Source organism: Xyrauchen texanus, chromosome 38, assembly GCF_025860055.1.
Source record: "Xyrauchen texanus isolate HMW12.3.18 chromosome 38, RBS_HiC_50CHRs, whole genome shotgun sequence".
Taxonomy (NCBI): domain Eukaryota; kingdom Metazoa; phylum Chordata; class Actinopteri; order Cypriniformes; family Catostomidae; genus Xyrauchen; species Xyrauchen texanus.
The window spans coordinates 20,001,791-20,016,441 of record NC_068313.1 but is presented as its reverse complement, the minus strand read 5'-3'; the positions used below and the strand labels follow the sequence as shown (position 1 = coordinate 20,016,441).

The 14,651-nt window shown below is 35.8% G+C and overlaps 1 protein-coding gene across 3 annotated transcripts; it reads right to left on the bottom strand.

The window, feature by feature from the left end:
- Window positions 1–3,220: 3,220 nt before the first annotated feature.
- On the bottom strand, window positions 3,221–8,308 carry tlcd5a (TLC domain containing 5a). 3 transcript variants are annotated; one of them, XM_052110381.1, is made up of 3 exons: window positions 8,056–8,308; window positions 4,998–5,208; window positions 3,221–4,415 (listed from the first exon to the last, which is right to left on the bottom strand). In XM_052110381.1, the coding sequence occupies exons 2-3, from the start codon at window positions 5,191–5,193 to the stop codon at window positions 3,883–3,885; spliced, it is 729 nt and encodes a 242-aa protein (XP_051966341.1). In that variant the 5' UTR covers window positions 5,194–5,208; window positions 8,056–8,308; the 3' UTR covers window positions 3,221–3,882. The 3 variants fall into 3 exon arrangements, with proteins under 3 accessions (XP_051966341.1, XP_051966343.1, XP_051966342.1); XM_052110383.1 differs by lacking the exon at window positions 8,056–8,308 and adding an exon at window positions 7,939–8,048; XM_052110382.1 differs by lacking the exon at window positions 8,056–8,308 and adding an exon at window positions 5,293–5,416.
- Window positions 8,309–14,651: the final 6,343 nt, after the last annotated feature.

The following is a 14,651-nucleotide window of genomic DNA, read 5'->3' as shown; positions in this document are numbered from 1 at the left end:
TTGACCTTGTGGGGACATTTTGTCGGTCCCATGAGGAAAACAGCTTATAAATCATACTAAATTATGTTTTTTGAAAATGTAAAAATACAGAACTTTTTCTGTGAGGGTTAAAGGTGTAAGGGTAGGGTTAGGGAATATAATATATAGTTTGTACAATATAAAAACCATGATGTCTATGGAAAGTCCCCATAAAACATGGAAACACAGCGTGTGTGTGTTTGGCTAATGTTGATGTGTTTTAAAACAGCTTGTAATGTGTGAACATTGTTTTATTTCTTGAATAATCGTTTTTTTTTTTTTTTTTATTAGGGTGTAGGCCTAGCTTATATTTTGTTTGTCTTAGATTCAGTATTTATATATTTTTGACAGTTTGAATTTATATACTGTCAAAAACATCGTGAAACCATAGTAATTCGGATAAGAGATACATTTAGTATTGTTGCTTTCTAGATATTGTTATATATTTTTTTATGTGAGGATCTCTGAATGAAATACAGTTTAAGCTGAGTACGAAATTAACCGTTATGTTCGTTCGCCTCATCGTGGACGTTTAAAAAACTGCAACTTACTTGTTGGACCTCTCACATCTGTTGCATTTTGCTGTCCAAATTTCCCTGTTTTTATAAAGAATGTTTTGGAGTGGATTAAAACTTGCTTGAACTAGAATGTAAACACATCTGGAATTATCAAAATGACAGTTATCATGGTAAACAAAGACAAGGAGTATATTATAAATTGCATAACTATATTGGCTAAATTCTTTGCACACACACAGCTATTTATTTATTTATTTTTAGAATAGCACTAAACTGTTTAGTTCATTAGAAAGCATTGGAATGACATAACTTTGGTTTATAAATAATAATAATAATAAACCAATTTATTTACATATGCATATATTTTACGTTATCATTGATGTCTGTTCTGCTTAGTTGAAATGTTTGTCGTAATGTTTTGGTGCATTGTTTAATAGATATTTGAAATACAGTATTTGCAATATACTGTATATAAACAGTGTAATGTACACTGACACACACACACACACACACACACACACACACACACACACACACACACACACACTGCTAAGCCATTTAAACCACTGACATGTGAAGTGAATAACATTTATTAACTCGTTACAATGGCACTTGTCAAGGAGTGGGATATATTATCTGACTGGGTCAGAGCCTCTCCAAAACGGCAAGTCTTGTGGGGTGTTCCCGGTATGCAGTGCTCTAAGGAAGGACAACCGGTGAACCGACGACAGGGTCATGGGCACCCAAGGCTCATTGATGCGCATGGTGAGCGAAGGCTAGCCCGCCTGGACCGATCCAACAAAAAAGCTACTGAAGCACAAATTGCTGAAAAATTTAATGCTGGCAAAGATAGAAAGGTGTCAGAACACATATTGCATCACAGTTTGCTGCGTATGGGACTGTGTAGCTGCAGATATATATATTTGCATCATCCCATACATTGCCACCCACTGGCCAGCCGTTGTAAGTGCAGCAACATTTTCTCATAAACAAGATGAACTACGGAGTGCCAAAAACGCCGGCTAACGCAGGGATATTTTACCAATCCTTCTATAGAAGGAGACCCTCGCAGGTAAATCAAATTTGGTAACATAAAGTAACTACTAATAAGTAATACAGTAGTTAAAGTATTGCATTTATTTTGGGAGGAAATTACAATTAATAATATGTCCACTAAATTGGACATCATGCATTGCTGGCTATATGTTAACTACAATTCATTCTATTACTGCGACTGAGTTGTTCTTGAAAAGACTTCATCTGCAGTAACTTTTTTTGGGCTGTAATCAATTGATTTATAATTTTAGAATGTAATTTGCAGTTTATGTGTCAAAAACAACATTTTGTGCAGATTAGTTCCATTATGTGAGTAACAGTTAATGTCTTTTATATTTTGTAGATCTCAAGTGCAGTTCGAGATAGAAAGGCCTACAAGATAGTGGAGCAATTACCATAATTTCCTCCCAAAATTACTCCTTAGTAGTTACATTATGTTAATGTAATTGATGCAGAATGTGTTTGCGTTGCATTGAGCATTATAAGAAGATGTTAAAATATGTGACACATTAGCTTTAACAGCATAATATATAATTTTGTTCATTGGTTTGCCAAGTCAGTTTCTTATTTCTTCACAACCCAAATGCATGCTGTCCACATACAAAACTCTTTGAAAAATGTGTGTATTAAAAAAATTATGTATTTTATTTTTATATATATATGCCTAAAGATGATTAAAAACAATTGGGAAAAACAAATCCTGACTAAGGTTGTCATAATTAATGCATGAAAGGGATATATATATATATATATATATATATATATATATATATATATATATATATATATATATATATATAAAATATATATATACCACACATGGGCATGTATACACTCACCAGCCACTTTATTTTTTGTGAAACAAATAATTAGTTATATTCTAGATTTTCCCTGATTTGTTGCATCATCTCTTTATGTATGAGAGTATATATTTTAGATATGTTATTTCTAATTGTCTTGAAAATGCTTGAAAACTCTGATTATTTACTCATCCCCATGCCGTCCCAGATGTGCATGTCTTTCTTCTGCTGAATACAAATGAAGATTTTTAGAGGAATATAATAGCTCTGCTGGTTCTCACAATGCAAATGAATGGTGGCCAGAAATCAGAAGGTCCAAAAAGTACATAAAGGCAGCATTGAAGTAATTCATAAGACTCCTGTGGTTAAATCTACATCTTCTGAAGTTATCTTAGGTGTGGGTGAGAAAAAGATTAATATTTAATTAATATTAATGTTTAAGTCATTTTTGTTTAAATTTTTTTGCTATAAATCTCTAAATTTTACCAGCCCCAACCAGTTTGTGTTCAGCAGAAGAAAGTCATACACATCCGGGATGGCATGATGGTGAGTAAATGATCCGAGAATAATTTATTTTTGGGTAAACCATCCCTTTAAGCGTTAATATTACACTACTAGTTATAGTAGTAGTGTTCTGGCACAATTAATATTATCCTTGCAACTTATGCCATTATTTACAGTGAGGAAACACACTCCTTCAGTCAGAAACTAACATTTTCACACATTAAGACAATCTATTTGGCAGTTAACATACGAAAAAGGACTTCAACACACCCTAAAATACATTAATGACGAAAAAGAACTGATTTATTGTAATAATGATGACGATGTTTATTGATTTCATCCAGTGGTGTGGTCAGATCACCATGACAGCGGATTAACTGATGCAAACAGGCCCCAAAAGCCTTCACTCAACAATTTCAAAACGAGTACAAAACAGATATTTTGTTATTCTCTCTGGATTTGTTTTGCCATTCGAGCCATTAATCTTCCACAAATTATTTAGCAATCTTACACACAACATTTAGTAGTGTTTCTTGGTAATTTCTGAATTTTTCAAATTAACACTAAAAATTAATGAAAAAGAATGTACTAGCAACATTAATAGTAACAATTCATTTATCACAAGTAATACACCTGTTTACAAAAATATCAAATATTACTGAGCAGTTTAAACACTTTAAACCTCATGAGTACAAATATATCGCTTTAAATTTGACTGTAAGATTTTTGTCAATATTCATTCATAATGGCAAATAATAAAACATTGAAAACTATTAAGGGCTTTAATACAGCACAGATGCTTTCCCATGTGTATATTGAATGTTTAAATTTAAAAACCATAAATCAACTTTTTATTGGTTGATATTGTTTAAAAAATATGTAAACATCAAAACATTAGCTGTAGCACTGTATTAGCTGGTATGTTCTCATTAAACACTTAATGAGGCCGGGAATGAGGCCGATCAGCTGGTTGCATATGAGATCTTTCAGTCTCTCTTCACATCCTGCCTGTTGACACCTGCCATTCTCTGTTGATCCATCCAGAGCTTGTATTTTGACTGGGATTTGCGGTATACGAAACGGGCAATGTCAGCCATAAACACCCAGGATAGGATGTACATGGCCACACCACCACATTTAATGATGAACTTGGGTCTCGGAGAGATCAGCTCACAGTACAACATGCTGCCACCAACAAATATCCGCATGAACACAAACAACAGCACAAACAGAACATCCACCACATCTCCAAGGAAGCTGTCATAGCGGCCAGAGTGTTTCAAGAACCAACGAGTCTGGAGGAGGGGGTTAGTGATCTCACTACCAAACAGCACTGCGCAGGACTCGATACCCGACTCGCCCAGCCATAGTGTTAGCATTATACCCAAGATGCTCATGGTGTGATGGGCAAGCATCACCAGGCCTTCTGTACGGAAGTACACACACCAGACCATGTCAAAGATGAAGTAACCGAGACTGACCACCATGGCAGTGATCTGCATGGGTGTGTTCTTTGTACCTGCAAATGATGTACATACAGTGAACAAACACTTTAAAGGGATAGTTCACTCAAAAGTGAAACTTCTGTCATCACTTCCTAACCCTTGTGTTGTTCCAAACCCATATGACTTTCTACTTTGGAACACAAAAATACATGTTAGGCAGTATGCTAGTCACCATCAGTGTTAATTTTCACACAGTTGAGTCATAACTTCTGTCTTTTGGTGAAAACATCCTTTCAATTTATTCAATATATCATCGTATCATTTTCTTTGATGTACAAAATCCTAAAAATATTTATCAAACTGTAGCAGACCAAACTTTAACAAAATCTTGAAATATTTTTTAAAGATTTATAAACTAAGTCACCATTCACTTTCACTGCACCATTTTTCCCTTACAGTAAAAGTACATAGTGACAAAGGTTGTCATGCTGCCTAACATATCCTTTTGTGTTCCACAGAAGAAAGAAAGTCATATGGGTTTGGAACAACATAAAGTTGATGAAATGAGGACAGGAGTTTAACATTTTGGGTGAACTCTTTAACATTCAACATACATGTTATTCATTATGCATAATAATTTTTTTTAAAACTCTTGCCTGGGTAGGTGAATGCCCATGGTCCATCTATGTATCCAATATAAGCAGTTATACAGACTGCAAGGATGCCATGGAATAGTGTAACTAGACGACAGTTCCATTCATAGCTGCAAGAGCCATTAGTGTAACACAGCAAAGCATACAGAGCGACCCACCCAGCTAAGCACGCTCCGACTGCCAACACCAACGGTGACATCTTTATTCTGTAAACCTAATAAAACACAATCAGTTGTCAATGTAGATAACACTTCACCAATTTAGAAATACTACAGCAGTCATACATAACAGTACTCACCACAACACTTTAGCAACTGTGTTTCAAAATTGTACTTTTGCAAGAACTAAAATTGCTTTCCTTTGATTCTGTTTAAGAATAACCACTAAAACCACTCAAGTGTGTCTGGAGGGGTAGCAATGGATTTCACATTAACAGTTGAGAAATATTAGAGTCAGGGTGTGTCAAAACTAGACCAAAAGTTACTGTGGCAACCTTATCCACAGCTCTTATTCCTAAATGCAAACACATATTGTCACCCTCACGCATGGACCATTTGAACTAACCATGTCAATATTAGGCTATTTTATCAATCCTCGGGTAACTGATGTGGTATTGTGAAAGAGTGAAGCAGGAATAATTCATAAAAATTAAGTAATTTTCAAATGTAACTTTAAGTAGTGACATCAGTGTCCTAAATAAATAATTCTAGTATAATTATACTTGATAATTATACTGGCAGTTTGACCTCATAATAACTGAGACACTACAATGAATTAGGGCTGCCCCCAAATAGTTAACCAAATGTTAGTCAATGAGAAGAATCTTGGTCAACCAAGTTTTGATTGGTTGGTCGCAGAAAACAAAATAACTCCACAGGAATCCGACAAAAACGCTGGTTGGACGCTAGGTGGTACTATGGGGTAATTTTTGTTAAGCAGGGTTAGGCCTACACAATAAAGCAACACACCTTGATTTCAAACTTTGAACTTTATGTGTGTTGTTCAGTTTAAATTTGTTTTGTTCCCTCCTTCACGACACACAACACATTGCAATATCCAATTACATTGGCTACCCCCTATTCTTGCTTTAGTGATTTTGCTGTAAATGACCTCAGACATCTCAGTTCAGGAGGTGCTTTGAGTTCAGTTCGCTTTATTTCCACAGAGCAGTTCATTGTGAACGCATCTCTGCTGCCTATAGCCTACATCTGTGATTAAAACTAATCTAAAACACATTCACCTCAAACCATGATTTATATTTCAGTGATTATTATCATCAATATAATTTTATTTTTGCATTTATAATTGTTTTTCTGTCTTTATTTGTGTACGTAATTTTCCACCTGCAAGTTTAGACGGATACTTGCCTGACAGTTAATGGAAAGGTGGTTCCTTATATATATATATATATATTTTTTTTTTTTGATCACTTCATTAATTTAATTGCTTTTTTGTTTTCGTTTGGCATGCAGTTTGAATTTAAAAATGTATTTGATTTAAGTTTTTCATTTTTTAAATAAATGAACTTAATTTTCAATGCACTCATATACGATACTGATACGATACAAAAAAACATTCAGAAGACAGAAACAAAGAAAGTGTGAGAACATTTTACATGCGTGTGTTCCACGAGACTGCACGCCTCCGTACAAACGCGTGTCAGACATGCGCATAGATGGTTTTCTGTCATCTGTTCTTAATATAATAAAGCGTTTCTTCAAGCGCGTGTCAATTAATTTGATAATAATAATAGCCTAATAATAATAATGTAATACATTAATAGGAAAACGAACCAAATATCGTTTTGATATGGTCAAAGGCATAGGCTATTGGCGATCACTCTGACCATCGTCGATCTCAGAGATCATCGTCTGTCGGCACAACACTAATGTGCATTTCTCTCTATAAATTTACAAAATGTTCAGACAGTCTCCTTGCTGGTTTTTCCGACACATTCGGTATCATTACCGCTGTTGCGGGTGTCGCTGCGGCTCGCTTCGTGCATGCGCTTGTAAAATTGATATAGTATTACGGTTTAGTATTTCTCTGTAATGTAGAACAGTATTAGTAATGTTACTTAAGTAATTAAATGAATATCATAAATGTGCGACAACTAGTCGACTAACGGCTTAAACTAACGACTACTAGTCGACTAATGGCTTAAACTAACGACAACTAGCCGACTAATGGCTTAAACTAACGACAACTAGACGACTAATGGCTTAAACTATCGACAACTAGATCGACTAATGGCTTAAACTAACGACAACTAGTGGACTAATGGCTTAAACTAACGACAACTAGTCGACTAATGGCTTAAACTAACGACTACTAGTCGACTAATGGCTTAAACTAACGACAACTAGACGACTAATGGCTTAAACTAACGACAACTAGTCAACTAATGGCTTAAACTAACGACTACTAGCCGACTAATGGCTTAAACTAACGACAACTAGTCGACTAATGGCTTAAACTAACGACTACTAGTCGACTAATGGCTTAAACTAACGACAACTATACGACTAATGGCTTAAACTAACGACAACTAGTCGACTAATGGCTTAAACTAACGACTACTAGCCGACTAATGGCTTAAACTAACGACAACTAGACGACTAATGGCTTAAACTAACGACAACGAGTCGACTAATGGCTTAAACTAACGACTACTAGTCGACTAGTAAAATCTTTGGTTGGGGGCAGCCCTACCGTGAATATCTGTAATGATGAGTAAAAACAGCGAGGTAAATTACAAATATAAAGTTACACACAAATATAATGAAGCTACACTAACACAATTCAGAACCGTGCACTGACGGAAACTCTCTTAAGTAGCATCCTGGCGCGTTTATGTTAAGTGCAGTTTTAGGGAAACGTACTCAAAAAAGAAACAGAGGAAAAAAAGGGAGTATAAAACAGATGGAATAAACAGGATACAGACCTCAACTAATCTGGTTGAAGATTAGGCTCATCTTAATATCACACGTCATTAAACTAATACAAGCAGGCTAAATCTACTATCCGCGAAACATAAAAGCATCCCCATTGAAATGTTCACCTCAATAACATGTTCATAGGCCGAACAGTTATTCAGTGCTCAGCATGGATGCTCTTGTCCTCCGTGACTCCAGTCTCAGCAGCCTCTCATCATGCGCATCATGTGCAGAAGACCAGCAGCGGACCTCGCGTGAGGCCTTGAGGGATCTCGGTGTTCGGCTCCGGCATCGTCTTGGAGATGTGACGCAAATCACCACACAAACAAAAGCCACATTTCAGCCGCTCGCTCAGTCCTTCAGTTACTGCTCAACAGTGAGGATGACAACAAAGAGAAAGACAAATTCTGACAGGATGGCGACATCTGCTGGTACGGACCGCAAAAGAAAGGCTTCTCTTTACAATGACAATGGTTACCATAGCAACTACCGCCAAATTACAAGCGTTACTGCAGTAATGGTTACAATCGTAAAATCCTAATATATTAAAATGGGACCTCCTTCAAACAATGTAAGATGCTTTCAAAAAAGAGAAGCTTCCCTAACAGCAGATTACAATAGTTACCATAGTAACCGCCAAAAATATAACAGTACACTGGTGGGAAAGATTGTGTGTTGGATTTACTTAAAATATATATATATATATATATATATATATATATATATATATATATATATATATATATATATATTCATGCTTTTTACGTAAATTTAACTTAAGGTTATTTTATATAAGCACAACTAGAAAACCTTAGTTAGATCTACACAAATGTATCAGTTCATTCAACTTTATTTACTTGTCATACAATGTCACACAAATAAGTTTTAGCAACTAATAGCACATTGTTTTAAATGAACATTTGTATCACTGTTTCTACTCAATTTACTTGACTCAGAGAGAAAAAAAAACTGAGGTCAGGCATTAAACATGATTCCCAAACCAAATGCATTGCTACACATCAACTACACATATTCACAAGCGCAAGGAAAAATGACCACTAACTGAACACTAATCAGCCTTATGGTGGCTTTTCACTAAATGTCTATCTACAGTAAAACAACATCAGTAATACTAAAAATAGCTAAAATCTCTATGAATGCTTAATAACAGCTAATGCCCCAATAAGTTCCTTATGACCAAACAAACATGCTTAAATGATTCAAGCGCTAGGGTTTTTAGGTGGGTATGGGTATTCCCCTCATCCTTAAATGTGTAGATTTATAAGCAAAATAAGTCATGATTATTAATTTATTTTATGTAACAAGTTCTCTTTAAAAATTATATTTTGTGCTGTACACATTTGTAAAAAATTAAGTAAAGCTAAAAAATGTATAAATATTTAAATTTATGAGTAGAAGTATTTATTATTAGATATTATGGTTGAGCCAACATTTTTTTTTTCGAGTGTACAGTTATTGGAACTAATATAAAATGTAATCTGTTAATTAGATTCTAATAGTGCTGTGGAAAAGTATTTGCCCCCATCCTGATTTCTTCTGTTTTTGTGTATTTTCCATAATAAATTGTTTTAGATCTTCAAAATATATATCATAACAAAGGCAAAATGAGAAAACACAAAATACAGCTTTCAATAATTTTTTTTTAAGTGAAGCAAAAATGTTATCCAACACCTATATCACCCATGTGAAAAACGAACTGCCCCCTTAAACTTAATAGCTGGTTGTGCCAACTTTAGCAGCAACAACTGTAATCAAACACTTCTGATAACTGGAGATCAGTCACAATGCTGTGGCGGAAATTTGGCCTCTTCTTTGCAGAACTGCTTTAGTTCAGCCACATTTGAAATTTAATTTAATTGAGATTAATCCAGTTGGGCTTGAGGGACTGATGACTGGGCGTTCTCCTTTAGGATTTTCTGTTAAGAGAGCAGAATTCATGTTTCCCTCAATTATTGCAAGTTGCCCTGGCACTGAAGCAGCAAAGCATCCCCACACCTTCACACTACCACCACCATGCTTGACCGTAGGTATGATGTTTTTTGTGGAATTCGGTGTTTGATTTCATCAGATGTAATGGGACACTTTCAAAACATCAGTCCACAGAACATAATCCCAAAAACTTTGAGGATCATCAAGGTGTGTTTTGGCAAAATTCAGACAAGCCTTAATGTTGTTCTGGGTTAGCAGTGGTTTTCGCCTCGACACTCTTCCATGGCTGTCATTTTTGGCCAGTGTTGTTCTGACAGTGGAGTCAAAACAGTGACCTTTATTGATGCAAGAGAGGCTTGCAGTTCCTTGGATGTTGTTGTTGCTTTTTTGTTACTTTCTAGACTAGTCGTCGCTGTGCTCTTGGAGGAATTTTGGAAGGTTGGCCACTTCTGAAAAGACTCACTGTGCCAAGTTTTCTCCATTTGGAGATAATGGCTCTCACTGTACTGTTCCTTGGAGTCCCAGAGCCTTTGAAATAGAGACCGTTTTAGCCAACTTTATGCTGCTGAAAAAGTTATATTTAGGTCTTGATTTGATTGAACAGGTCTGGCTGTAATCAGGCCTGGGTGTGTCTAGTTCAGCTGAACCCCATTATGAATACAGTTTCATAGATTAGGGGATTTAGTAATTAAGGGGCAAATACTTTTTCTCACAGGCCCAGTTGGTATTGGATACATATTTTGCTTCAATAAATACAATTTTCATTTTAAAACTATATTTTGTGTTTACTCAGATTGCCTATGTTTTATGTTAGATTTAGTTTTAATTTATTTTGACTAAGTATGAGATATACAGAAAAAAACTGAAGGAATCAGGATGGGGCAAATACTTTCCCACTGCACTGTATATTCTGTTAGATGGAATCTTATTTATTAATAGGCCTATAGGACCTTTTCATGGCTTACCAGTTTTATTGTAAAAACATTACAGAATTATTATTATTTGGATTTCATTGAAGACTTTAAACCCAAAAATAGGTGTCCTTTTTTTTTTAATTTGTCAGTGAAAAAATAAAAAAGTGGATATTTGGATAACGCTCCAGATTGTTTTATTAAAAACACAATAATTTTGCATCATATAATTCTTATCAATATTATAAAATGTTATATTATATCATGCTTAAAAAATTTTTGACTAAAGAAAATAATTTACACATACTTTGAAGACAGATTCAGGTATTGAAATCTGATTATATATTTGTTGTAAATGACATTAAAATTATTATTATTGCCAACGTGTTGAAACACTCATTCTTTGAAAACAAAAATACTTTTGCTTTTATAGCAGTAAAAAAGACAGGTTATTACACTTTACTGAAGGAGCTTTTATTTAAAATTACTTCATCTTATGCTCATATTCATTTTAATAGGAAAATAGTTTCATACTTTATTTATAACAGTTTTATCCTTAGAAAGATTCAGTAAACACTGCATAACCAAAGGCACTTATATTCCAGACAATTGCTGTTGGTTGGGGTGGTTTCAGTTGAGAGGTTAGGGGGAGGTGTAATTTCAAACAACACTTTAACTTAATATAACACTTGAAACAAAAATTAAATAAATCAGTTAGATCATTTTAGTACCATGAACTACAACCATGTAAAATGGGGTATGTTAAATGTGAACATTCTTGTAGTGACAGATGCAAGTCATGTTGAAGGTAAAAGTAGAGAACAGTTGAAAATTATAAACACAGTTTCTAGTCATGATAATGCTCAGTCACTTAATTTGGTCCTGTTTAATGGAAGCAATTTCTGAAGCTGAGAAATCATTAAAGACATTTAATACCACACAAAATGAGAGTTCCTGCACACGCACGCACAGCAAAAGTCTTAGGCACATAAGATGTTTCATCACAAAAGTATTTGTCTTAAGACGGTAATATATATCTTCAGCTTTAGTGTGAAATATAAATGTTAGGCTCCCAAACATTATTTTGCAAATAGAAAAGATTAGAAGAACAGGGAGCCCTGCAACAGATGTCATGGCCCCCACAATAGTGGTCACACTGAATATTGATTTAGCTATTATGTTTACCAGACTTTGTATGACAATAAGTGATAAATGAAAACTATGTCATTATTTTTGAAGACATCCTCACTATGCAAAATGTTTCACAACTGGCGCGCGTGCACACACACACACACACACACACACACACACACACACACACACACACACACACACACACACACACACACACACACACACACACACACACACACACACACACACACACACACAGCCTGAGTGACAGTAGTGTTGCATAACCAGAAGATGGCAATGTTGGGTGCACAACAGCAAAGATCTAGGCAGGAATTTTGTCATTAGAGGATATCTATTCTCCTGTGTAAATTTCTTTATATTTTCTCATCTCTTTATCTATAACACATTTTCTTTTTTCCTGTCTAGTTCCTTTTCCTAACTTTGCTATTTCCAACTGTAGTGTACAATGCTACTTATCCATACTGTACCTCAAACTGTGAACCTTTTTTAAACAATGACAAATTACAAAACAGAGCTCATGTTAATTACACTGGTTCTTAAATTATACTGTTATGATATCACATGGTGGAGGCACAATTACAAGTCCGTCCAAAAATGAACACTCATACAAACACGTGCACAGTCGTAAGAATCTCAAAATGTTGCCAGCATTAAGACTTGAGATTAAATAATTCACATGACTGAATCTTGAAATCTGTACATGCACAAATCAAAGCATGTGCCCACAATAAACTTAATACAGTGCCCTGAATCTAGCACAGTCAGAACATACTATCAGCATACAAGGGAATGAGCATGGAAACAAAAATATACAATAAAAGGTATTTTATCTGAACATATGCTCTGTGCTTAAGTGTCAATCATTTCCCATTGCAAAATAAATAATACCAGTTACTGAATGGAAAAATAAGAAAATTGGCACCCCGACATGATCTAGGTAATTTTCAAGATTGCATCTTGTTATATACTGACTAATTCACAGGTTGCTCATACTAAACTCACTTGGGTCTGCATTTCAAGAATTACTTTTTCTTTTTATACTTGTTCCACTGTGTTGGTAAGAACAAGAATATCTTTAAACACTACCGACAAGCTTAGATGTCAAGGCGATCAAAAGACGTACTGCCATACTGACAGTTCCCAATAGTCAAACGACCTGGTAAACTATTCAATATATACAGTGGGTACGGAAAGTATTCAGACCCCCTTACATTTTTCACTCTTTGTTATATTGCAGCCATTTGCTAAAATCATTTAAGTTCATTTTTTTTCCTCATTATTGTACACACAGCACCCCATATTGACAGAAAAACACAGAATTGTTGACATTTTTGCACAAAAGAAAAACTGAAATATCACATGGTCCTAAGTATTCAGACCCTTTGCTGTGACACTCATATATTTAACTCAGGTGCTGTCAATTTCTTCTGATCATCCTTGAGATGGTTCTACACCTTCAATTGAGTCCAGCTGTGTTTGATTATACTGACTGGACTTGATTAGGAAAGCCACACACCTGTCTATATAAGACCTTACAGCTCACAGTGCATGTCAGAGCAAATGAGAATCATGAGGTCAAAGGAACTGCCTGAAGAGCTCAGAGACAGAATTGTGGCAAGGCACAGATCTGGCCAAGGTTACAAAAATTTCTGCTGCCCTTAAGGTTCATAAGAGCACAGTGGCCTCCATAATCCTTAAATGGAAGACGTTTGGGATGACCAAACTCTTCCTAGAGCTGGCCGTCCGGCCAAACTAAGCTATCGGGGGAGAAGAGCCTTGGTGAGAGAGGTAAAGAAGAACCCAAAGATCACTGTGGATGAACTCCAGAGATGCAGTCGGGAGATGGGAGAAAGTTGTAGTAAGTCAACCATCACTGCAGCCATCCACCAGTCGAGGCTTTATGGCAGAGTGGCCCGACGGAAGCCTCTCCTCAGTGCAAGACACATGAAAGCCCGCATGGACTCCAAGATGGTGATAAATAAGATTCTCTGGTCTGATGAGACCAAGATAGAACTTTTTGGCCTTAATTCGAAGTGGTATGTGTGGAGAAAACCAGGCACTGCACCTGTCCAATAGTCTCAACAGTGAAGCATGGTGGTGACAGCATCATAATGTGGGGGTGTTTTTCAGCTGCAGGGACAGGACGACTGGTTGCAATCGAGGGAAAAGATGAATGCGGCCAAGTACAGGGATATCCTGGACGAAAACCTTCTCCAGAGTGCTCTGGACCTCAGACTGGGCCGAAGGTTCACCTTCCAACAAGACAATGACCCTAAGCACACCGCTAAAATAACGAAGGAGTGGCTTCACAACAACTCCGTGACTGTTCTTGAATGGCCCAGCCAGAGCCCTGACTTAAACCCAATTGAGCATCTCTGGAGAGACCTGAAAATGGCTGTCCACCAACATTTATCATCCAACCTGACAGAACTGGAGAGGATCTGCAAGGAGGAATGGCAGAGGATACCCAAATCCAGATGTGAAAAACTTGTTGCATCTTTTCCAAAAAGACTCATGGCTGTATTAGATCAAAAGGGTGCTTCTACTAAATACTGAACAAAGGGTCTGAATACTTAGGACCATGTGATATTTCAGTTTTTCTTTTTTAATAAATGTGAAAAAATGTCAACAATTCTGTGTTTTTCTGTCAATATGGGGTGCTGTGTGTACAATAATGAGGAAAAAAAATTAACTTAAAGGATTTT